The 26,461-nt window shown below is 34.9% G+C and overlaps 1 protein-coding gene and 1 non-coding gene across 2 annotated transcripts in view; one reads left to right on the forward strand and one right to left on the reverse strand.

The window, feature by feature from the left end:
- The window catches only part of CFAP47 (cilia and flagella associated protein 47), a 484,601-nt gene that overhangs the window by 375,245 nt on the left and 82,895 nt on the right, over positions 1 to 26,461 (reverse strand). Inside the window, exons 21-22 of the mRNA XM_045790463.2 lie at positions 25,187 to 25,281; positions 3,967 to 4,108 (exon numbers count right to left, since the gene is read on the reverse strand). Of these exons, the coding sequence (XP_045646419.2) occupies positions 3,967 to 4,108; positions 25,187 to 25,281 (237 nt within the window). The remainder of the gene's footprint in view (positions 1 to 3,966; positions 4,109 to 25,186; positions 25,282 to 26,461) is intronic.
- On the forward strand, positions 8,893 to 8,999 carry LOC123787664 (U6 spliceosomal RNA). The gene has a single exon (XR_006778301.1). It is a non-coding gene; the product is annotated as a U6 spliceosomal RNA (small nuclear RNA).

The raw sequence follows: 26,461 nt of genomic DNA on the forward strand, positions 1-26,461 counted from the left end.
AACACTATATCGTCATAACAATTAAATCTCTGATAAAAATTTTAATTGAAATTTAAACTATAATTATATTACAAAATGGATAACAGGAGTTAGTGTTTCAAGTGAGTGAAGATACTTGTCATTAAATAAGTGTTTTCATTAGATAATTAATGAAAAAAGTCACAGCCTCTGGGATGCAGGATAAGCCTTCAGAAAGAGATAATGGATTTCAATTCTGGGTTAGTACTATTTTAATTTTAAAATACATACATGGAATTTTGGATAAAAGAGAGAACAGAAGGCTTGTGAGCCTCCTACTGAGGCATCATCCTTCTATTGAGGGGGGGATAGCTCAGGGAATAATGGACTTAACCAAGCATCCCTGCAAACATAAAAATGGAATTGACCAGTGGAGTATTTAAAAAAAAAAAAAAAAACCCTGACATATATTACCTGTCCAAATGGCCAATCAAAAGTATCTGGAATTTATGGATTTATGAGGCATTGCTGGTAGAAGAATGAGAATTCCTCATGTAGACACTTCCTACTTGTATAACTATTAAGAGTACAAAAATGGGGGGCGCCTGGGTGGCACAGCGGTTAAGCATCTGCCTTCGGCTCAGGGCGTGATCCTGGCGTTCTGGGATCGAGCCCCACATCAGGCTCCTCCGCTATGAGCCTGCTTCTTCCTCTCCCACTCCCTCTGCTTGTGTTCCCTCTCTCACTGGCTGTCTCTATCTCTGTCAAATAAATAAATAAAATCTTTAAAAAAAAAAAAAAAAGAGTACAAAAATGGGAAGCTCCAAACAAAAAACAGCTTCCTTTGGGAACAGGTTTCTACAAATGACATTCAAAAGTCATATGTTAATTCAAAAGGAAAACGCATCTTAACAAGGGAGAAAAGGACAATTTGGAAGCTGTGTCTGATAGATGCCAACTTCTATAGGAAGAAATGTTACACATCTGCCTGATTATACTTGTATCATTTGAATCATTAGTAAACTTTGGGGATGATAAGTTATATAATATAATCAAGTTTGCTTTGACATTCCAATCCTTTCTGGAAATACAGCAATATTTTTTTAAACAAATTAAGTATAGAAATTGCTGAACAAATTATAAACCCTTAAAAATAGAAGAAAAAAAAACCAGAATTACATATATACCAAATCTGAAGATGGGGAAGATGGTCTAATCTTTAAAACAATGTTAGAAATCGGAGGAAATGAAAGCTAAATTTCACTATAACATTATTAAAAGGATTTACTGAACAACAAATTAAAGGCAAACAATGAATCTTAGAAAAAATTCACAGTAAAAATGAAAAAAATTAATATAAAATATAAGGAAATCAATGACATCTATCAGAAATATATCACCACAATGATAAAGGTAAAGTTCATGAGCAGATAATTTACATATGAAATATATTATTAATAGCAGACAAAATTTTAATCCTCATAAGTAATCAAAGAAATTGAAATGAAAATTGAAATTATGTACTTCTAATCACAGAGTAAAATATCCAATTTCTTTAATCCAATGCTGGTTAGAGTTTACACTGAAGGAGAGGTAAAATAGCATAACTCTTTACAAAAGTCCAACGTATCAAGAGCTTTAACATGTATATACTTTTTTTTGAGAGAGAGAGAGAGAGAAAGCCTGAGTGTGTGCTTGCTGGAGGAGGGGGAAGGGGCAGAGGGACAGAGAGAGAGAGGAAATCTTAAGCAGGCTCCATGCCCAGCACAGAGCCCGCCTCACAACCCTGAGATCATAACCTGAACCAAAGTCAAGAGTTGGATGCTTAAATGCTGAGCCACCCAGGTGTCCCTACCATGTATGCACTTCAGAAGGAAGGCAGCCAATTCAGAGAATCTCGCTTTTAAGAAAATCTAAACTGGGAAAAAGTATTATACACAAGAATGTTCAATACTACAATATTTATATGAATAAGAAAATAAAACAACCTAAGTCCTTATGATTATGCTTAAATAATCTACAAGAGACACTTATTGGATGAAATATTCTATAATAGTTATCAGTGTCAATTTATACAATTAAGAGTCTATAACATCCAAGTAAAAGTTTCTATTAAGAGTGAAGAGATTTCAACTGAACACAGGCAGTAACATGGCAACTATGTTAAAAAAAAAAAAAAAAAAAACTCACAAAGGCATAGAACAAAAGAGTAAGATACCAAGATATCAATAATAGTATGCTCTACATATTCACATTCCAGATGACATTTCTGTGTTTCTAACATTTTCCAATTTTCCATAATGATGATACATTAATTTTTGTCAAGTAGGTAAATGTTATTTTTCATGCAAGTAATTTACCTAATTCAGAAAACAAAATTAGACAATGATTTTTTTCCCTAAAATGATATCTTAAAACAAGGGAGAAAACTCCATGGAGCTTCCCTATCAGCTGTGGAATTTTTAATTCTGTATTTCAAACAGGAGGAAAATAAATCTCTATATTGTGTATGCTACTTTAATGAGGCTTCTCTTACTAGGTGACAAGTGCAATTATCAACTGACCACTATTTCATAATTAATAACAATATCAGAATTATAAAAACAAAATATTGCATAATATAGCATAGACTAGACTTAACTTTTCATGAAAAATACTTCAACACATAAAATGCAAAACCAAAGTTTTGTCAAAAGTAGGGTTTACAGAATGAATTGGTTTTATACTTGAATATTTGGAGAAAATGAGTAAACAATACTCAAAACCTGAATATACTTATCCTTCTTTTGTTTCTTTGTTTTTACTTACCCTTCTTTACATGAACTTAGTCCTTTAGTAAACCATTCCTTTGGAGGAAAATTTTTCTTAAATAAAATCTTCATCATTTCATTATATATCTAATGTATTTTATTTTAATAATTTATATTTTGATTTAATCATTTTAAAACTACCCATACAATAAATAAACTGACCTTTGTTTTTAATTATAACCAATTTTTTAAAGCAAGAGTCACTGATAGGAGATTATGTCCATGCTACTGTCACCAGCTAGACCCCAAGACCTGACCTTTACTGCCCACCTGCTTGAACTCACTAACCTTTGTCTTACATTTTTCCTTAAGCTCTTCTTTCCAGCTTACCTATTAACTCAGGCAAATGAAACTGGAAACAACCCTGTAGGTAATGGCAACTACCCTGACAAGACCTCCCAGCCATCCCAGACTACCCGGACCTTTTCAGCTAAACCTCCACCTCATACCTGCACAGACAGACCTTAGAGTGACCTCTGGAATGATCTACCATTACCTTTGCCTCATTAAAATACAAAAATCTCCACCCAAGCAAGAGCCTCAGCCTCATTTACATAACATACAATGTATGTATAGCCATGGCCACCTCTACATATGATAAGAAAGCCTCCCTAGCTAAATATTCATCCGAGGGCCGTCTGGGTGGCTGAGCCAGTTAAGCGACTGACTCTTGATTTTGGCTCAGATCATGAACTCAAGGTAGTGAGATCAAGCCCCACATCGGGCTCCATGCTGAGCTTAGAGCCTGCTCCAGATTCTCTCTCTGCCCCTCCCCCACTATTCACATTCTTTCTCTCAAAAAAATTTAATTAACTAATTAATTAAATAAAAAATAAAAAACGGAAATAAATAAATATTCATCTAACCCTAAACAAAAGGTCTATCTTCACCTGATGTCAGGGAGTCACGGCTTTGGAAGCCATTGCCTGTGATTGTCTCAATAAACTTGTCTTTGTGCGACAACTACACCTGGTACAGTTTCTGTAACTCAAGAAGGAGTGAACTTCATGTTGGTTTGATTACACTATTTCTCAAAATTCATTCTCACAGGCACAATTTAAGTCACACACATAGAAATCATATCATAGTTTTACTTTCTTTTTAAAAAGTAAATATCATTCTGAATTTTTAAACTTTTAGCTGCTTAAGTGTAAATATTTGGTATGGGCACATCAAGTGAATGTTTCACATTACATACCAGTAGCTTGAACATAACATGGTCGAATAAGTGGCGTTGTCTTTGGAATCATAGAAGAATGTGACGAACAATATTGAGTGTAAAGTTCTGAAGCTCTGAAGAAATTAATTTGAACCTGAATGCTGAAGTCATATGTTGCCACCTGACAGACAAAAAAATACATTACACCTGTGGTTAGTTTTGCTATAAGAAATTTGTGATACTATTTGTGTTGTATATAAAGTGTACAACTTGAAGATTCGATACACATATCATAATGAAGTAACACCACAATCAAGCTAATTAACATATCCATCATCTCACAGTTACTCTCCACCTCATTGTGAGAATACACAGGATCCACCCTCTTCATAAATTTCAAGTATAAAGTACAGTATTGTTACCAGAACTACTATATTACCCAGGAATCTCATCTCTGGGTATTTACCCAAAGGAACTGAAATAAGGATCTCAAAGACATACCTGTACTCCTATGTTCGTGAAGCATTATTCACAATAGTCAAGACATGGAAATAACCTAAATGTCCACCAAAGGATAAATGGATAAGGAAAATGTGGTATATACATATAATGAGATATTTTTAAGCTTTGAAAATAGAAGGAAATTTGGCCATTTGCAAAAATACAGATGAACCTGCAGGATATTATGCTTAGTGAAATAAACTAGATACAGAAAGACAAATAATATATGATCTCACTTATATGTGGAATCTAAATAGTCAAACTCACAGAAGCAGAAAACAGAATGGTGGTTACTAGGCGCTACAGAGCGGGAGATATGGAGAGATATTGGTCAAGAGGTATAAAGTTTCAATTATACAAGATGAATAAGTTCTGGAGATCTAATGAGACACTATGGATCTAGCAAAACAGCAATTTAAAAAAAGACATTTTCAAAAAGAAACTTGTGATGTTGAAAATACTTTTTTTTCAAAATAAAACCTGATTTATTTTTCATGAATCTGAAACCAATTCTCAAAAATAAAAATAAATTTTAAAAATAGTTCCTACTGGGGCGCCTGGGTGGCTCAGTCTTTAAGCGTCTGCCTTCGGTTCAGGGCATGATCCCGGAGTCCTGGGATCGAGCCCCACATCAGGCTCCTCCGCTATGAGCCTGCTTCGTCCTCTCCCACTCCCCCTGCCTGTGTTCCCTCTCTCGCTGGCTGTCTCTATCTCTGTCAAATAAATAAATAAAATCTTTAAAAAAATAAAAAATTAAAAAAATTAAAAAAAAAATAAAAATAGTTCCTATTGATTCAAAATGGACCAAAGACCTAAATATAAAACTTAAAACTATAAACCATTTAGGAGAAAAATCTTTGCAATCATTGGTTAGGCAAAGATTTCTTAAATACAATACCAAATTAATCATCTACAAAAGAAAAAATGATTAAACTATACTTTATCAAAATCAAAACATCTGTCCTGTTAAAGATAATGTTTAATAAATAAAATTAGAAGCCAAAAACACATCTTTGACCAAAAACTCCAACTTGTATACAAAATATATAAAAGAACACACAAAATCAATAAAAAGCAAAGTTCCTAATGAAGAACCAAGTAAAAGATGTGAAAAGACAACTAAGAAAAAATGTACATAATACCACAAGAAACGATGTTTAACATCATCACACATTAGGGAAATGTAAATTGATTCACAGGACAGAATACTTCACACCTATCACAATTACTTAAACAACAATGACATTACCAAGAACTAAAGATGTGAGCACCTAAACCATTTATACATTGTTGATAGGAATGCACAATTTCACAGTCATGAAAAATATTTTCCCACTGTCTTAGAAAATTAAACATGCACTTAACATAAAGCCCCCAATTCCTAATTCTAGGTGTTTACCAAAAAGAAATGAACACTTGCATATAAATGTTTATAGTGGCCTTATTCATAATTACGAAAAACATAAGCCAAATTCCCACCAAACAACGAATGGACAACAAACTTTGGTAAATCCACATAAAAGAATACTTTTCAACAATGAAATGTAATGTACCAGTGTTCCATATATAATATGGATGAATAGCAGATGCATTATTCTAAGAGAAGCCAGACTGAAAAGGCAACCTATCTTAAGATTTCATTTAATATGATATATAAGTGAATAGGCAAAATTATACAAACAAAATGAGATCAGTATTTGTTATGAACCAGAACTGGGGGAAAGGCTGACTGCAAACAAGTAAAAAAAAAAAAAAAAAAAAAAAAAAAAAATTAAAGGAGGGGATAAAGTGTTCTCTATATTGATTTTTGTATTTGCTATACAATTGTACGATTTGCCAATATTCATGTAACAAAAGAACCATTTTACTGCACCATAACTTTTAAAACAAATGAAATGAAAAGAAGTTAAACCTAATTCCTTAGCTGTGATTTTAATACATCTGGCCTTAAAATCTAAAACAGACTAACAATATAGGCAGCTAACAAGATGAGTCATAGAAGAATGAACACCTAGAGATTCATAACATCTTGGAAATTATATAGTGCTAGCCTCTCATTTTAAAATGAAAACTGTGTTTCAGCCTTGACAAAAATACAATCTTGCATCAAAGAGAAGAAAAAGAGTCACTCTTGGTGTTCAGGACCCACAACAAAAGGAAAGGAGGGGATCATATCAGCCAAATAATGGAAATCCAAATCCAAATGCCCATCCCTCCACAGAAACACTGAAAAACAAGCAAAAGTTGACAGGACCAACTTTGTTAGAACTCTGGAAAATAGTCAAAGGTTCACAGCAACCAAGTGAACACTGACTCAAGAAAAACACAACTTTAAAACGGTAGGGAAGCTTTGTGGTACCTTTACTCGCCCCTGAGCCTCTCCCTTTCTGACTCATCTTCCGTCTTGCAGATGGAGGTCTCAGTGTGAAACTCTGGTTTTGGATGAAACACAGCAGACCTTACTCACAAGTCATTGTATTTGTTCTAAGCTTCTGGGGTCACCGGAAGGACTGATGTAAGGTCCTTGTCTTTGTTTTGCCCGACTTCAAAAATCAATGGGTCAGAAAATTAGTGGACACTGCCCCAAAATACTGTCAGGCAAACAAACAACTTGCAGCCATGTGGGACAAAAGATTATGGCTGAGACATGCAAGCAGATTAACCCCTGGAAAGAAAAGCTGGGGAGAGAGTTTCTTTGGGAAATAAGAGCATTCAAAAGCACAAATGTGTGCTGGAGACTCTAGAAAGCCAAAACCATGCCTAAGGAAGGACATGTGATCAGGAAAGACCTGAGGAGATTCTAAGATATCTCCTTTGTCTGATCTGTAGGCTAAATGCAAGAAGCATGTAAAGGCCAGAACAGAGTTATAAATGCTGAGTAAGGGCACTGGCACAGAGTCAATGCACAAGGAAATCTCTATCAAAACATTAGCTGAACATAAGCTATGGGAGCAGAGATTTTAGTGAACACACACAGAAGGAATATATTCTTTGCAAAAACTAATTTGGATAAGTCACTAAACAAATGGATGATTGCAGCCTTCAACAATCAAGAACAGATAAAATCAGATTTCCAGAGTTACCACATAATAACATTCAAATACCCACTTTTCAACAAAAAAACCCACAATGCATACCAAGAAATAAGAAAGCATGACCCAGTCAAAGGAAAAACTAAATGACAGAAACCATCAGAGAGGAAGTCCAGGCACTGGACTTACTAGACAAAAACTTTAAATCCACTGTCTTAAATATGCTCATAGACGGGGGGCCTAGGTGGCTCAGTCAGTTAGCGTCTGCCTTTGGCTCAGGTCATGATCCCGGGGTCCTGGGATTAAGCCCGGCATTGGGCTCCCTGCTCAGCAGGGAGTCTTCTTCTCCCTTTACCTTAGCCCCTCTCCCCACTCTTGCTTGCTTGCACTCTCTCTCTGTTTCAAATAAAGAAATAAAATATTTTTTAAAAATTGCTCATAGAGCTAAACAACAGAAAAAGGGAGAAAGAAAAAACAAGAAAATGATGTATGAAAAAAACGAGAATATCAACAAAGAGACAGAAATAATAAAAATCAATGACATTAAAAGTTGGTTCTTTGAAGATTTCTTTTTAAAGTACAAAACTTTAAGCCAGACAGGAAAAGGAACAGAAAATAAGAAATGAATAATTAATACAAAAAATGAATGTGGTGATGGGTATTAAGGAGGGCACATAGTGCATGGAGCACTGGGTGTTATATGCAAACAATGAATCATGGAACACTACATCAAAAACCAATGATGTACTGTATAGTGACTAACAGAACACGATAAAAAATAAAAATAAAAAATAATAAATTGTGCATATTCATAAACAAATAAATTTCTGTTAATATTTGTATTTATTAATAAAGACTAGACGACTCCTGATCAAAAGAAAAAAAATGGAACATGGATATTACTATCAACCATACAAAAAGAAGAGGAAGACTCAAAGAATTGTATCAAGAATTTGTATACCAAAAGTAAATAATCTAGATGAAATCGACAGATTCGTAGAAAAACATAAATTATCAAAATTGATCAAAGAAGAAATATAAATTATGAATAGATTTATAGAAGTGAATAATGAATCAACAAGCCCCGCCAAAAGAGAAATTTCAGGACCAGATGGTGTTACTGGCGAATCCTACCATATATTTAAAGAATTAACAGCAATACTTCATAAATTCTTCCAAAAATAGAAAATAGAAAAAAACTTCCTAACCTCTTCTATAAGATCAACATTACTATGATATCAGACAGATGAAGACACTGTAAGAAAAAAAAATTACAGATCAATATCCCTCATGAATGCAGACAATATAATCCTTAAAAAAATACTAGCAAACCAAATCTATCAGCATGTTATAAGCATTATATACCATGACCAAGTGCAGTTTATCCCAAGAATGAAAAGGCAGTTCAACATACAAAAATCAATCAATAAATGTGCTTGCTTCAGCAGCACATACATTGAAGTTGGAATGGTTCAGAGAAGATTAGAGTGGCCCCCGTGCAATGACTACACAAAAATTTATGAAGTATTCCATATTTAAAACTATATGTGTGTATGTATGTGTACATATATATACACACACATATATATAAAATACTCCACATTAACTGATTGAAGAAAAAATGGTGATGCCAATTGATACAGAAAAAAAAAACTGACAAAATCATACATCCTTTCATAGCAAATGCACTCAGAACACTAAGAATAGAAGAGAACTTCCTCAACACACTAAGGAACACTTACAAAAAACGCACAGTTAACATCATATTTTAGGGTGAAATACTGAAAGCCTTCCCCCTGAGATCAGGAACAATGTAAGGACGTCCTCTTTCTGCCAATGTCATTGAATAATGTAGTATAAGTTCTAGGCAGAACAATTGGGCCAAAAAAAGAGGGTGGGATACAAGGCAGTCGGATTGGAAAGGAAGGATTAAGACTATATATATTTGCAGATGAAATGATCCTGTATAGAGAAAATCACAAAGAATCCACAAAGAAATTGATAGAGCTAATAAATGAATTCAGGAAAATTGCAATGTACAAGGTCAACAAGCAAAAATTAAGTGTTTCTACACACTAGCAATGAACTCTGAAAAATAAAATAAGTAAACAGTTTCATTTAAAATAAGATGCAAGGGGTGTCTGGGTGGCTCAGTCGGTTAGGCATCCAACTCTTGATCTTGGCTCAGGTCATGATCTCAGGTCATAAGATCAAGCCCCATGTCGGGCTCGAAGCCCCACATCGAGCTCCACACTCAATGGGGAGTCTGCTTCTCTCCTTCTCCCTCTGCCCCTCCCACTGCTCATGGGTGCTTACTTGTACTCTCTCCCTCTCTAAAATAAATAAATAATTAATTTAAAAAAAATAAGATCCAAAAGAATAAAATTCCTAGAAATAAATGTGTCCATGTTGTGACAAACTTGTACAGCGAAAACTACAATACATTGTTGAAAGAAATTAATGTTCTACATAAATGGAAAGACATCTAATATTCCCTGATTGGAAGATTCAGTATTGTTGAGATGTCAGTACTACACTAAGCAATCTACAATTCATGGCAATCCCTATCAGAATTACAATGGCCATTTTTGCAAAAGTGGATAAACAATTAAATTCGTAAGAAATATTAAGGCTCCAAATAGCCAAAACAATTTGAAAAAAGAACAAAGGTAAAGAACTCATACTTCTCAATTTCAAAACTTATTATAAAGCTACAGTAATCCAAACAGTGTGATAGTGGCATAAGAATAAACATGTAGACAAATGGAACAGAGTGTCCAGAAACAAACCATACACCTACAGACAATTAATTTTTTATAAGGGCACCAGGCCCTTATCTCATACCACATACAAAAATTGACTCAAACTCGGGGCGCCTGGGTGGCACAGCGGTTAAGCGTCTGCCTTCGGCTCAGGGCGTGATCCTGGCTTTATGGGATCGAGCCCCACATCAGGCTCCTCTGCTTTGAGCCTGCTTCTTCCTCTCCCACTCCTCCTGCTTGTGTTCCCTCTCTCGCTGGCTGTCTCTATCTCTGTCAAATAAATAAATAAAACCTTTAAAAAAAAAAAAATTGACTCAAACTCGATGAAAAACCTAAACATAAGACCTAAAACTATAAAACTTGAAGAAGAAAACCTACAGGAAAGCTTTGTAACATTAGAGTTGGCTATGATTTCTTAGATATGACACCAAAATACAGGCAACAAAAGCAAATATAGACAAACAGGACTACATCAAACAAAAAAATATCTGTTCATCAAAGTAAACAATCAACAGAGTGAAAAGGCAACCTATGAAATTGAGAAATGATTGCAAACCATTTATTTGATAAGGGATTAATAACCAGAATATACAAAGAACTACAGCTCAACTACAAAAAAATCATAATTCAATTTTAGAAAGGGCAAAGGACTTGAGTGGATAGTTCCCCAAAGATGATATACAGCTGGCCAACAAGCATATGAAAAGATACTTGACAACACAAATCATCAGAGGGATGCAAATCAAAATTACAATATCACCTCAGACCCACTATCATGGCTATGATCAAAAACCCAGAAAAGAATGTGAAGAAACTGGAATCCTTTACAGTATTGGTGGGACAGTAAAATGGTGCCAGCAATATGGAAAACACAGTATGGAGTTTCCTCGAGAAATTAAAAATAGAGCTACCATTTAATTCAGCAATCCACTTTTACGTATGTATTTAAAAGATCTGAAAGCAGGGTCCTAAAGAGATATTTGTACAGCTATCTCCATAATAGTACTATTCAAAATAGCTGAGAGGCAGAAGCAAAACAAATGTCCATAGATGAATGGATAAACAAAATCTGGTATATTATTTAGGCTTAAAAATAAAGGTAATCCCGTCATATTCTACAACATGAATGATCTTCAAGGACATTATGTTAAGAGAAATAATCCAGTCACCAAAAGACAAATACTATATGATTCCACCTAGTATGGGGCATCTAAAGTAGTCAAGTTTATAGAAACACAAAGAAGAATGGTTGTTGCCCAGGTTTCAGGGGAGAGGGGAAAAGGGGAGTATTTTTAAATGGGTATAGAGTTTCAGATCTGGGTGGCACAGCGGTTAAGCGTCTGCCTTTGGCTCAGGGCGTGATCCTGGCGTTCTGGGATCGAGCCCCACATCAGGCTTTTCCGCTATGAGCCTGCTTCTTCCTCTCCTATTCCCCCTGCTTATGTTCCCTTTCTCGCTGGCTGTCTCTATCTCTGTCAAATAAACAAATAAAAACTTAAAAAAAAAAAAAAAAAGATCTGCAAGATGAACAAGTTCTGGAGATCTGTTTCACAACAATGTGAATACTAAAATTTAACACTTAAAATAGTTAAGATGGCAAATTTTATGTTACATGTTTTCTACCACAATAAAAATGAAAAACCAAAACATTGTGCTAAGTGAAAGACACAAATGGTCACAAACTGTATAATTCCTTTTATATGAAATAATCCAGAAGAGATAGATCCATAGAGACTGAATGCAGATTGGTGGCTGTCAGTGGCTAGTGGAAAGATAGGTGAGGAGAAACTGCTTTAATAAGTAAAGGGTTTTGCTTTGCAGTGATTGAAATGTTTTGAAATGGGACAGAAGAAATAGTTATATCATACCGTAAAGGCAGTAAATGCCACTGAATTGTTTACTTTAAAAATGGTTCATTTTATGTTATATAAATTTCCTCTCAATAAATTATTTCTTAAAAAATAAAGGAGGGAGAAGTCAATACAAAGGTTTCCAGGCATTCCCTCAGACCCCTATCATGTGATGACCTCAGGGTTCTAGAGAGGTAAAAAATAAGAGACTCTGTTTTTGCAAAATGATTGAAGAGACTCTACTGTATTAGGTCTTACATGAGATTTTTCTATTTATTGAGATTAAACAGCTTAACTATTCTTCCTACCTAACATTCTCCATCTTTTAGATGGATGTCTGTGACGAACAGCTCACTTGAAAATTGAAATGGCCTAAACCTTTGAATCCTGTTAATTTCCTCCCTGTGGGCTCATCAGTTAAAAACTAAAGAACCAGGGTAAGGGTGTGTGTGTAGGATTTAGAAGTGGCTGCGGCCCCAAATATCAACTTTGGAAATCAAATTGTGAATTTTATAAATTATATAATTAATTAAAAAATTTTAAATTATAAAAAATAAAATTAATGTATAAAATAACTGAAACTAAAACTGAATGCAAAGGTAAAATATTTACATATGTAAAATCTATTACAGCATTTTAATTATAAAATATGAAAATGATTTAAATTAAAATTCATTTTTTGACCCATTAACTATATATTGATTTTTTATTAAAACCTAACATTGGGGCTCCTGGGTGGCTCAGTCGCTAAGCGTCTGCCTTTGGCTCAGGGCATGATCCCAGGGTCCTGGGATCAAGCCCTGCATCAGGCTCCCTGCTCTGCTGGGAGCCTGCTTCTTCCTCTCCCTCTCCCCCTGCTTGTGTTCCCTCTCTCGCTGGCTGTCTCTCTCTCTGGCAAATAAATAAATAAAATCTTTAAAAAAAAACAAAAAAACCCCTAACATTATTTATGTTTCAAATAATTTTAAAATATTGATCCTGCAACAGCTATTGCTCTATGGTTTCTTGGTAAGTTTCTGGAGGTGGAAGGAGGAATATAATAGTAAGAATGGCAAATGTTTTAAATGTAGGAAAGAGAAGAATAATAGCATCACTGACATATCTAAGTTTCCAAGATCTTGATAACGATGGTTTCAGAGGTACACACACCTAGTGCTTTGCTATACTCATAAAGCTGATGCTGACAATCTGAGAATTTTTTTTAAAGATTTTATTTATATATTTGACAGAGACAGCCAGCGAGAGAGGGAACACAAGCAGGGGGAGTGGGAGAGGAAGAAGCAGGCTCCTAGCGGAGGAGCCTGACGTGGGGCTCGATCCCAGAACGCTGGGATCACGCCCTGAGTCGAAGGCAGACACTTAACGACTGCGCCACCCAGGCGCCCTGACAATCTGAAAATTTAAAATAAAATGAATAGTTAATAAAAGAAAGGCTATACTTAGAGTTCCGGCCATGCATATCACTCTACTAGGCAAGACATTTGGATTTTCATTTTGGTTTTTTGTTTGTTTGTTTGTTTGTTTGTTTGTTTGATGGACAGAGAGAGAGAGAACAAGCAGGGGGCAGGGAGAGGGAGAAGCTGGCTCCCCACCAAGCAGGGAGCCTGATGTGGGGCTTGATCCCAGGACTCTGGAATCATGACCTGAGCCAAAGGCAGGCACTTAACTGACTGAGCCACCCAGGCGCCCCTCATTTTGTTTTTATTTAACATTAGTTGGCTGCTGTGGTCTGAAAGCATCCCCTCAAAATTCATGTTGAAATCCTAACCCCTAAAGATGATAATATTAAGAGGCAGGGCCTTTGGGAGGTGCTTAGGCCATGAAGGTGGAACCCTCATGATTGGGATTAGTGCCTTATCAGAGACACCACAGAAATCCCTAACCCCTTCCACCAGGTGAGGACACATCAAGAAGTCTGCAACCCAGAAGAGGACCCTCACTCTACCATGCTACTGCCATGATCCTGGACTTCCAGGCTTCAGAACTGCGATACATAAATTTTTGTTGTTTACAAACTACTCAGTCTGTGGTATTTTGTTACTAGAACCTGAACAGACCGAGACACTGGCCATACCACTGACAATTCTATCTCTTGTCATAGAATCTTTTATAAATAGACTGTCCTCATAATAGAATTAGAGAAGCAAAAAATACTATAGCATGTTTTATGTTCATGAATGTTTCTTTGTTTTGACAAATCAGAGCAAGCAACTCATTCCCATGATATTCTATTTCTGCAACGACACCAATACACAGATGTCAAGGAGTGAATTGAATAAAGATATATTTCATGTATAAATACTACCTGCTTTCATATATCAGTCCTTAAAACAATTTTGCTTGATCTTATTTCCCGTAGAATTTGTCATTAATCAGCAGCAGCTAGTTATATCCTGTCCCATTAATTTTTTCCTCTTCTGGTTTATCTTTTTGTTCCTATTTTGAGTATCAATATAAATCAATATTTTCTATCATACGTATTTTAACAGTTTTTATATTATTTTTAGGTTACTATCTTATCCTTTGTTTTAGGTTTTGTTCATAAAATACGAATACATATTTTAAAGTCAAAGAGTATCAAAAAGCATGTTTCCCAAACTGTCATCCTCATCTGATTGGGATGGATGGAGATGGATTCCCAATGGAAGAAGCTGAGGGAATGGAGGAGGAGATCAATGGAAACGTGAAGACAAGGAAATGGGAGGCCAGGATTCTGGGTGGACCTCCACATGAATACTGAAATCACTCAGAAAATTAGAGGAGTGGAGTATAGAATACACGATGAGACTGGCTGATAGCAACATCCAGAGATTATTACTCTGCGCAAGGGGAAATGGTAAACTCATATAATATGAAGTTCAAAGAAGCAGCCATTTTTAACAGAAAAAGACCATCTAAAAAAATCCACCCAGGGAGCAAGGCTTCCAGCAAGCATCACCTCTAGAGCCACATCCAGATCCAAAGGCAAGGCTATATAAGGAACAGTGCCCTAGAGAGGGACATATTCATAATATGAAGAAAGTACAAAGGGAAAGGAAGCCCTAAAAAACACAGAAAACTTACGTAACTATAGGGATCCTAGAGGAGAGATAGGAAGGGAAAGAAAGCCAAGTGTGAGGGAGCTCGGAGACAGTAGGGATGAGAATCTATTCAGAGCGCTCCACTTGCAGGATGACTGAGCTAAAATGTCATCATGACAGATGAAAATCCTAACAGTCACTGAGTATTGAGTCTTGACTGTCACTGGGTCTAGTGCTGGGTCCCAAAGTCAGGGATAAGAGAAGTGGAAGATGGGAGGGGTAGGAGAGGTTTAACACAGAGCATGACTGTAGGCTTCATTCGAGAATATCTGATGTCACAAATGACGATGATGTTGGTAACTGTCAAGATAATTCGATGTACTGATCTCAGCCCTTAATTGTCTCTTTTCGTTTTAATTGTGAGACCTTTTTCCCTCTCAAAACACATATTTTCTAAAACACTGTGTGCCAAATTCACAGAGCTGAGAGTCATTCCCTGCCTTCTCTAATTGCCAATTGTCTGTATGCGGGAAATGATACTGGACTTGCTTTCTCATAAGTCGTATCTTCACAATTTATATAAAATAAGGTAGCCCTGTAATTACTCAGAATGCAAAATTCAGAGGTTCCATGATGTCTCCACCCACGTCTCATCCTCGCAACAGAACTAAAGAATATAAGATTTATCTCTTACACAGGAACTCAGGGATACAGAGAGAGAACAGGAAATGAGGGCTATCACTGTGAAACCACTGAGCTATCTAAGGAAGAGGGTAATCTTGGAAAGTTTTGTGATATGTGCCACTTTGTTTTCCTAGTTGTCATCATTCAAACAGAGGAATACCTCAAATTGAAAAATGATATTCTGATGAAGATTTCAATCCCCCAGTCAGTGTTGGTAGACAAAAATGTTTATGGGGCAGGTGTCACTCAAACATCCTCTCTTTTAAACCTTGAATGATCATCCTGCCTTCCTGTAAGAATGATTGTAAATCCAAAATAACCATTGCGAAACGCTTACCCAAAGGTTGCATATCCCTGAAGGACAAAGGTTGGTAGAAAAAAAGAAAAAAGTTAAAAAATTTAGCGATTCTCCCTTATTTTCAAGAGCTTTAGGGCAAACATAGAGGAGGACCGATGAGAGCTTCAGAGCAACCAAGCCACTGTAGATTGACTAACCTGTGCCACAGAGCAGAACCTGGGCCACAGCGGCAGGAAAAGTAAGGGTAAACACCAGGAAAGATCTAAACCAGTGCTGTCAAATACAACCTTCTGTGATGATGAAATGTTCTGCACTGTCCAATAGCCATGTGCAGATCCTGAGAACTTTAAATGTGGCTATTTTGACTAAGGAAATAAATTTTTTTATTTTATTTAACTTTAAAGTTTAATTTAAATATCCACACATGGCTAGTGGCTACCGTATAAAGAAGCACAATTCTATACACTGGCCAGAAAGCCATGTGAGTGGACCACAAGGAAAGGAGGGGCTTGAATGACAGGGTGATCAAACCATTGCAGTCAAGGATGCCAAACACAACTATAACTGCCCACCAGCACTTTTAATTATACTCAAACCTGGTGCAGTATAGGAAAGGAAGGGGTACAACTAGAAATAAATCCAGCCCTTTATGATTTTACATTTGCCTGCTACACAGGTCAACCAAGAGAGCACCCACTGACTATTTACATCTACACACACACCCACACAGAAAGATAACTTATAGCTAGCTATAAACAGAGTGGAGGATAAGTGAAATGACTAGAAACCAGATAATCAATCTACCTCACTAGCACAAATTTATAGAACAAAATCTCACAGGGTATACTGTCTCTTCAGGGTTGGTTTTTTTTTATGTTCATCTCATTTGTTGAACTGAATTACATTCCAATACTCTAAGTAAATCTCCCTTTAAAATACCCAGGAAATGCAGAACAATTCAAACTCTTAAGGAATGTGTGGCACTCCAGAGAACTAAATACATATAAGTTAATTTCAGAACAAATTTTTAGAATCCTATGAGAGCCACAGTCTAAACATTAAAAAATAGATTAACAAGTTTTTAATTGTTGACAATGTTAAACACTAAATTGAACTAAAAAAAATGAAAATACCAAATTGTATATGAATTCTCCCCAAAAAGTCATGTAACAAACTTAAACTGAGTTATATACTTTTTCTAATTTTTAGTGACCCTCAGGTTAAAATGCTTTTGTGGATGAATGATGACATTAAAAACACAGTTATATATTTCCACTATATAAAAATATAAAATCACAACATAGATTTAATAAGAAAACATATAAACTGATCTTAATATACTTGAAAACGTATAGATTAAATACTACACAAACTTATTAGTTTCTTTCTCTTCTTTTCCTTAGTTTCTTACTGAAGAATGTGTGTGTGTGTGTGTGTGTGTGTGTTTACATATGTCTGTGTACATACAAAATGCAGGCACTGAGTAGGAGAAAGACACAATGCTTCAAAATATTAACCTGTCACAAAAGGATTATTTTTTTATTGTGACTTATTGTCTTTATCAAAATTACAAGAGTACAGATTTGAAAAAATAAAGCAAAAATAATCCCAACTAATTTTGAAAATTAGCATCTAATCCCTTCACCATCATATACTTCCACACACACACACACACACACAAAGAAAAACACATACACAAATCCAGATGCAATCATTTTCAACTCTTTTAGTGGTTTTAGATTTACCTCAACACATCTAAATAATCTATATAGATTGTAATAAAACAAGCCCCAATAAATTTAAACTTATTTAAATAATACAAAGTATAGTCTCCAATCAAAATGGGATTATATTAGAAGTCAATAACAGAAGGAGAAAATTTAGGGAGAAATTGCAAAAAGACTTTGACGAACAAAAATTAAAACCCAACAGACCAAAACTTTTGAAATACAGGTAAAACAATGGTTACAGGGAAATGTCTAGCTTTAATACCTATATAAAAAAATAAGATCTCAACTCAATACCTTAACCTTCCACCTTAAAAAAAGACAAGAAAGAAAGCAAACTAAACTCAAAGTAGACAGAAGGAAAGGATAAAGTGGAAATACAGGAAATAAAGAATCAAAAACAGTATAGTAAATCAACTATACCAAAAACTGCATCTTGAAAATATCAACAAAACTGACAAAATCATTAGATAGGCTAACCAAGATGGAGATGACTCAATTTTAAAATAAAACAAAGTCAGAAATGAAAAAAGAAACATTATTACCTAACCTACAGAAATAAAAATAATAAGAGAACACCATGAATAACTGTATGCCAACAAATTAGATAACTTTGATAAAATTTCTTGAGAAGAAACAGAACATTTGACCACCAAAAATACAAACTTCCAGTTCTAAGTCTTGGGGATATAATGTACAGCATAGTGACTACAGTTAATAATACTGTATTGTTATACTTCAAAGTTGCTAAGATAGATCTTAAAAGTTCCCATCACAAGAAAAAAACTTGTAACTATATGAGGTGATAAATGTTAACTAAACTTATTGTGGTAATCATTTCACAATATATACACATATCAAATCATTATGTTATACACCTGAAACTAATACATGTTATATGTCAATTAGATCTCAATAAAAAAAAAAAAATAGGGAAACTTGCCTGGAAGAAGTATTAAAGAAAACTATTAAGATATAGATAAAGGAGGGTAGGGAAAGTAGGGGAGACCCAATGGCCTTAGTTTTCTGAAGGGAAGCCAGAGAACTGATTACAGCAAAATAGAAAGTTCCCAGGAGAGAAAACATAAATAAAAAAGGAATATCTCGTCATTTCAAAATGAATAGGGAATGAAACCATCTAATGGGCTCCAACCAAAGTGGAACATAAGTCAGAGGAAATGCATATGAAATCTATAAATGAAATCTAACAGGCAATACTAATAAAGAACTAAAGAATGAGAAATAAGAGAAACTCTCCTTTTGTTCTGGATGCTAAATTTTACAAAGAGGAATATATGCAAAAAACTTTTTTAAAGTCAGCCCATGACTTGATCTGACACAGAAATGCTACTCATGCTTAACAACTGGGATGACAGATTATTTTGTATCAAATAATATAATCATGCCACCTCAACTGACATGGCCTTAATTTTTTTAATTGTCCTGTACTGATATATATTTAACTCAAGATAACATTTCCCAATATTCTACAAATTCCTGACAAGTGTCAATTTCTTTTTCTCCATAGTATTATGGGTTTTTATTTATTCACGTCTATAGATACCCTTGCAGATATAATTAGTGAAGCATCTACAAATTATCCCCAAAATAAACTTAATCCCAGAAGAAATTGTGACTGCAAATTTCTTTCTATGAATATGGAAGATGGAACAGAGACCATATAAAAACAGAAAAGAGACATTTTGATGAGTGTAACATTATGAAATTGAAGATTTTGAATGCTAACAAAAAAAGTTAATAAACCTAAAGAATAGATACAAAAGTTTTGTGTCCATAGGCTAAAAGAATATGTACTATTCTTTATCATGTTTGGATTCCTAACATGGTATCATGAATGTCCAGTGGGTCAGGAGGCTGAGGATATAACACTGTTTTATTCAAGCTGTACAGCTCACCAGCAGGTAGCCTTGACAAAACACTTAGCCTCGCTGTGCATTGGCTTCTATGACTGGAAAAAGGGGAAAAAATCTGAAGTCTCAATGCCTGTCTTATTGGATTCATGTGGAAATAAAGTGGTACTAGACATGTAACTACTTTATAAACTCTAAGTACTATATAATTATCAATTAAAGGATTATCATAAGTTTTAAAAGAAATAAAAAATTTAAATAGATCTATAACAAGCAAATAGATTGAATTAGTAATTTAAAATAAATATGACAAAGGAAAGCCCAGGACCAGACGACTTCAATGGTGAAATATATCACTAAATTAAAGATTTGCAATACAATCCTTCACAAATTCTTTCAAAAATACAGGAGAGAATGCTTCTCAAAACTCATTCTAAGAAGTCAATATTACCCTGATACTAAAACCAAACAAAGACAGTTGAAGGAAGGAAACTACAGATCAATATTGCTTATGAACACAGATGCAAAATCCCTCAAGAAAATAATTAGGAAATTGAATGCAGCAATATATAAAAAGAATTACACTCCAAGTATAATGGTCAAGTGTGATTTATCCCAGGAATGTAAAGTTGGTTTAACATACAGAAATCAATAAATATAATGTACCATATTAATATAAGAGGACAAATCAAGATCACCAAAATAGAAGCCAAATATTTGACAAAATCCAAATTTCTTTCATGATCAAAATACTCAACTAGGAATAGAAGAGAACTTCCTCAACCTGATAAAAGGAGTTCACAAAAAAAATTGTTAACATCATATTTAAAGATGGAAGATGGATGCTTTCCTCCTAATACCAGGAACAAATTAAGATGTTTGCTCTCACCACTTCTACACCACATTTATGTTTAACTGATTTTGGACAAGGGTGCTAAGGCAGTTTAATGGGGTAAAATAATATTTTCAATAAATTCTCTTCGAACAAACGGACATTGCATGCAAAAGAATGAAACTAGATTCTTACAGCATACACAAAAAAAATTCAGAATGGATCACAGACATAAACCTAAGAGGTAATGTTATAAAACTCTTAGAAGCAAACAGAAATCTTTATGATTTGGGTTAGGTAAAAGCTTCTTAGATATGACATCACAAAAAGCAAAAGTGACAACAAAATAAAACAAAACAAAACAGATACATTGGACTTTTGTCACACATGTGTTTTACACTGGCAAATGATAATACCCAATACGAAGAAGAAGATGTGAAGAAAAGATAGCAATGTTACCACACTAGGATGTAAGCTTTCCACTATAACCTCAAGGTCCAGAGAATGCAGGGTAGCTAATAGGTGCTCAACAGATATTTGCTGAATGATGATTATCAATGGAAATACAAATTGATACAAGTTTTGTGGTGGCAATGTGGATATATGTGCCAATAAATAAAATGCACATACCCTTTCCTCATGAATTTCAATTCTAAGTATCCAAAAGAAAAAATAGAGTAAATTCTCAAAACCAAAGATGCAGGTTTATGTGCTGCATTTTAATTTACTTATTGAATGGATACTTACTGATTATCTGATGGGTGCCAAAAATATACTAATGCTACAAATACAATGTTGCACTATGTATCAAACTGTTTTCCTCCTTTAAATAATAATATGATTGATGGCAAAAAGGTATTTTACTAAATTAAAAATACATCTATTTTAGATTAAAATTTGTGTTAAATTAGTACTAGAAAGATATTTCCCAACATAAGCTTAAAACATTATGTGCTTCACAGAAAACCAGGAACAAAATAAGCCAAGAAAATAATGTGACCTTGTTCTGGAAATTCTAAACAATATAAAATAGGTAAAAATCATAATTATTTAATTGGAAGAGACAAATAACAATATTTGCAGTCTATTACAGTATTCCTAAAAAATCTAAAATAAATTGGAGGATAATTTAAAATAACTGAAGCTTAAAATAAGACGGACAGTTGTTTCTTTTGTCTTGATTTTTTTTAAGTAGGCCCCATGCCCAGCGTGGAGCCCAATGCGGGGCTTGAACCTGACTGAGCCACCCAGCCACCCCTAGACAGACATTATTTTCAAAATTTAAGATCATAAAATACATAAAACCCAAACACTTACGCAGCACAAAAGAACACAGAAAAATTACTTCAAAGTATTTTAAAGTTTTGCTGAGTAGCATAAAATACTTTAATAAAATAAAAGGCTTGGGTTGCCTGGGTGGCTCAGTCCATTGAGCATTCAACTCTTGGTTTCAGCTCAAGTCATGAATGATTTCATGGGTCCTGGGATAGAGCCCCATGACATGCTCCGCACTCAGCAGGGAGTCTGCTTGAAGATATTCTCCCTCTGCCCCTCCCCCCATTCACGCTCTTTCTCTCTCTCAAATAAATAAACCTTTAAAAAATAATAAAGTAAAAGGTTTATCTTATTTCTGAAAAGGAAGCTCAATTTTCAATAGATATTACTTCCTTATAATTTTTTTATTAGTTTAATGCAACACGAATCAAAATACCCATAGAACTTATAAACTTGAGAAAATGACTCCAAAGTTTATCAGGAAAAATAAAACAGAACACTTGACAATAATATTATAAAAAGAAAAGAATAGAGGCCACTTTTCCTAACAGAGAGTTAAAAGAATTTGAACAGTACCAACCAAGCCAAATTGCTAGCAAATAAATCACTACTGTTGCAGGATGGTTTGTTATACAAGAATCCAAGATATACAAATTAAAATGATCTTTCACCTATAGGATTGGCAGAATATTATATGTGCATGCATATATAATTGATGCAACCTAGTTGTACAAAGACAATGAGCAACATTTTGCACTGTTAATGGCATTTAATATCTGGTATAATCTTTTTTGGAGCAATCTGGCAATACATATCAATAGCCTAAAATATGTACATAGAGTTTGACCCAACTATTCTCCTTCTAGAAAGATATAATGAAAATAAATAATGTAAAAGCAAGCATTTATCTAGAAGGATGTTTTCTACAGCGTCATTTATAAGATCCAAAAATGAAAAAATCTTAAGTGCACAGTAAGAAGGATTAGTTAAGGGACTATAACATGATAATAATAGAATAGATCATCCCTAAAAATTTAAATTGTATTTAGAATACTTAACTCAAAACACAAAAAGGTATCCATAACATTTTAATTGATATACTGGGTAAAAAATGCGGGTTAAAAATAATTCATAAAGTATTATTTCATTACAATTATAGACGTAGAAATATACGCATAGAGATAGAGGAAGAGGGAGAAGAACAGAGAGAACCCTATATATAACCAGGGCTCATTGTCAAGTATTAGGATTTACTTATTGCTTATTTTTTCTTTCTGCTCTTCTAAACTTCCCATTTTAACTTTGATAATAAACTTTCATAAGCAGGAAGAGAATATTATTGACACACTTGATTAAAATATAAGTTGATGCTAACAAAACTTGTAAATGGTCAGGATATGTGAGAGTTGAGATGTTAGAATACTGTAAAAATTAAAAAGAGAAACATCTTCTGAATTTCCTCAAATCCCTTGCTGCTTATGCTTTTTGTCTGAATTAGAAAGACAAATTAGAAATAGCCTGACAAACTGAGGACTTCAGAGGGGAGGGGGGTGGGGGAATGGGATAGACCGGTGATGGGTAGTAAGGAGGGCACGTATTGCATGGTGCACTGGGTGTTATACACAACTAATGAATCATCGAGCCTTACATCGGAAACCGGGGATGTATTGTATGGTGACTAACATAATATAATAAAAAATCATTAAAAAAAATAAATAAATAAAAAATAAAAAATAAAACATGAAAAAAAAAAAAAAAAAAAAAGAAATAGCCTGACAATATTTCATGTACATCAAAGTCCTTTGCTGAAAAGATAAAAGGAAAATCTACATAATATTTGTACTCTGATATTATCTGATAGCCTAAATTAAGCCAAAGAAAAATATTTGCAAGATAATTTAAAAAAAAAAAAAAAAAAAGATGTTCTCTCTCTTCTTGGTAACCTTGCTAAAAAGTATCTATCTAGAGAACAGAAGGTTACGGCAGGGGCGGGGGGTGAAACAGGTGATGGGGATTCAGAGTACACTTACAGTGATGAGCACCAAGTAATGTCAAGAATTGTTGAATCATTACATTGTACATCTGAAACTAATATAACACTGTATGTTAATTATACTTCATTTAAAAAAATAATAAAATAGAAAACTTTATCAAAAAAAAATAAAATTAGAAGTATCCAAATATCACTGTTCATTAATGTAGGTGAAACCTATGGAAATCAAATATAGTATAGTATACACCTGAGTATACTAAATATTGTGTATGAGAATTTTCATTTTCTCTAATGTCAAAAGTAGCTTTTGTTACCTCATACACTACACTTGCCCACAGCTAGAAGAGACACAAGTGAGCTCTGTAGACTACTCATTCCACTTGAACCACATGTGCACAAAACCCATAAAACATAGTCCAACTAAAGTATTGTACTTAAAAGAGCAAAATTACTCTTTAGCATTTTCTTAAATCTAAACATGTCCTCAAATTTCCTTTACTTTTTCCTCCTGAAAGCTAAATAACAGCTATCATTGTTCCTGAAATAAGATTTCAATCTCAGGAAACCGTACTTCGGTGACATAACTAAAAGCGGTACTTGGCATTCGATACACTTTCTTATTGCGTTATGAATTATTTTCACTTCATTCGTTCTATTCTATACCTATTGGGTTCCAGGTGTCACGCTTGTTATGTTGGAATGGAAAAGTGTTTTGACATAAGAATGTTATTCTCTAATTGTCATAGAGAAGTCTGACTCATGTTCAGGAGGATGCAGCAACATGACTGTCCACATCGTGGGTAGCAACAAGCTCTCTCCTCGGTGCTGCTGTTGCAAAATCTCGAAAACAAAAACATATGAGAAATAGCCCCTGAAACTTTGCCAAGTGGTACCCCCTGCTTCTGGGCATATTCCAGGAAAAGATGTTTTCCTCGATCTTGTTTGTTCTTTGTTTTTAAATTACTAAACATCAAGGGACACTATAAAAAAAAACCAGTATCATAGCAACCCATCTTAAGTCCTCACAGCATATCTCTGGTAATTTCAGGTAGTGATTCCAAGAACATTAAACATATCCTACTTAAATATAAGTACAAAGCACATACTGGCTAAAATATAAGTGATTTTTGAGTTAGCCTCAACTTTCTTTCATAACATGTCATATCTTGAATTTGCTGGAGAGCAGAACTGAGACCATAGGTTCCTTGTGTGTATTCTCTGTACTTCTCGAGACACTCTGCAAGCATGAGCCAGACACTTCATTTTACTGAATTAAAGGTACACATAGGCATGCTCACAAGTTAGAAAAAGACCCACTGCAGAAAGAGCTTAGGTGCTCTTTAATACCTTCTGAGTTAGGATTATCTTACTCCACTACTCTCCAGTCATATGAGTAAATGAAAGCTGAACATACTTCTTTCGGAGAAAATGCTATGCCACATTCCAGAGATGTCCCTTCCTCTAACTCCAAAGAATATATGTCAGGAAACGCAGGGTCTGTGAATTCCCCTATAAAACATTAAAAATATATATATATATTTTTAAAAGTCAGATACATATCTATAAAACCACTGTTAAATGTGGAAATGAAACTCTGAGAAACCTCATAAACCTGTCTAACAATCAAAAAGCAATTGCTGGGGCGCCTGGGTGGCACAGCGGTTAAGCGCCTGCCTTCGGCTCAAGGCGTGATCTCGGCGTTGCGGGATCGAGTCCCACATCAGGCTCCTCCGCTATGAGCCTGCTTCTTCCTCTCCCACTCCCCCTGCTTGTGTTCCCTCTCTCGCTGGCTGTCTCTCTCTGTCAAATAAATAAATAAAATCTTTAAAAAAAAAAAAAAAAAGCAATTGCTGTGCAGGGCTGCATAAGGTTGCTGCTGGTTAAAGAATGACTCTTGATACCAAGGTTCCAATCGGCAAAACTGATATTCAATCATGTATCAAATGTATATTCAGTCAGCAAAACAGACAGTAAACCCATTTTTGTAAAATCTCCAAAGTTCAAGGAGCTTGTCACAGTCATATTCAGAAGAATATAGAAAGGAATGAAGGTCAAGTCAAGTAAGGGACTGAATCTTAGGCCCAAGAAAGTGGGAGACTCCCTCTCCAGCAAAGACAGGGCAGGGAAGACCCAGATCTCCTCTGATGCCTCTAAGAGGCCACAGAGAAGATAAACACAATTTTATACAAGGTCACTTTTTGACAAAATAGAATCACTCCAGATATAAAACCATTAGTCCTGTCCCTCTACAATCTGGGCATCCTGAACTACTTACCATACTGACTCATGTCTAGGCCTTTGCTTGCATTCTTTCACATATCCCCTTTTCTTGTGTATCTTCTCGTCATTCTTCAAGACTAGAATTAGGCATCGACTTCTCCAAGAAATCTTCCCTTATGCTGATGGCTAGTTTTCCCTAACATACGCCCCCTCAGCACCATGTACTCACTTGTCTTACAGCATCTGCCATGAACCAGCTGCCGAAAGAATCTTTATCCAGCTCTCCTACTGTTACAGGTGTTCTTGGTTTGTCACTTTGATTCAATACCCACCTTTCTCTGTTCTGCTCTGTCCTGACTTCTACAGGTCAATTCAGCCAAGTCCCCTTGCTCTGATTTGGTTCAACCACAGGGAAACACCAGTACGGTATCAGTAGGTAGGAGGTATTTATGCCATCATGTCTTCACTG

This window comes from Ursus americanus, chromosome X (genome assembly GCF_024610735.1).
Source record: "Ursus americanus isolate L20-20 chromosome X, mUrsAme1.1.p, whole genome shotgun sequence".
In the NCBI taxonomy this organism is placed as follows: Eukaryota; Metazoa; Chordata; class Mammalia; order Carnivora; family Ursidae; genus Ursus; species Ursus americanus.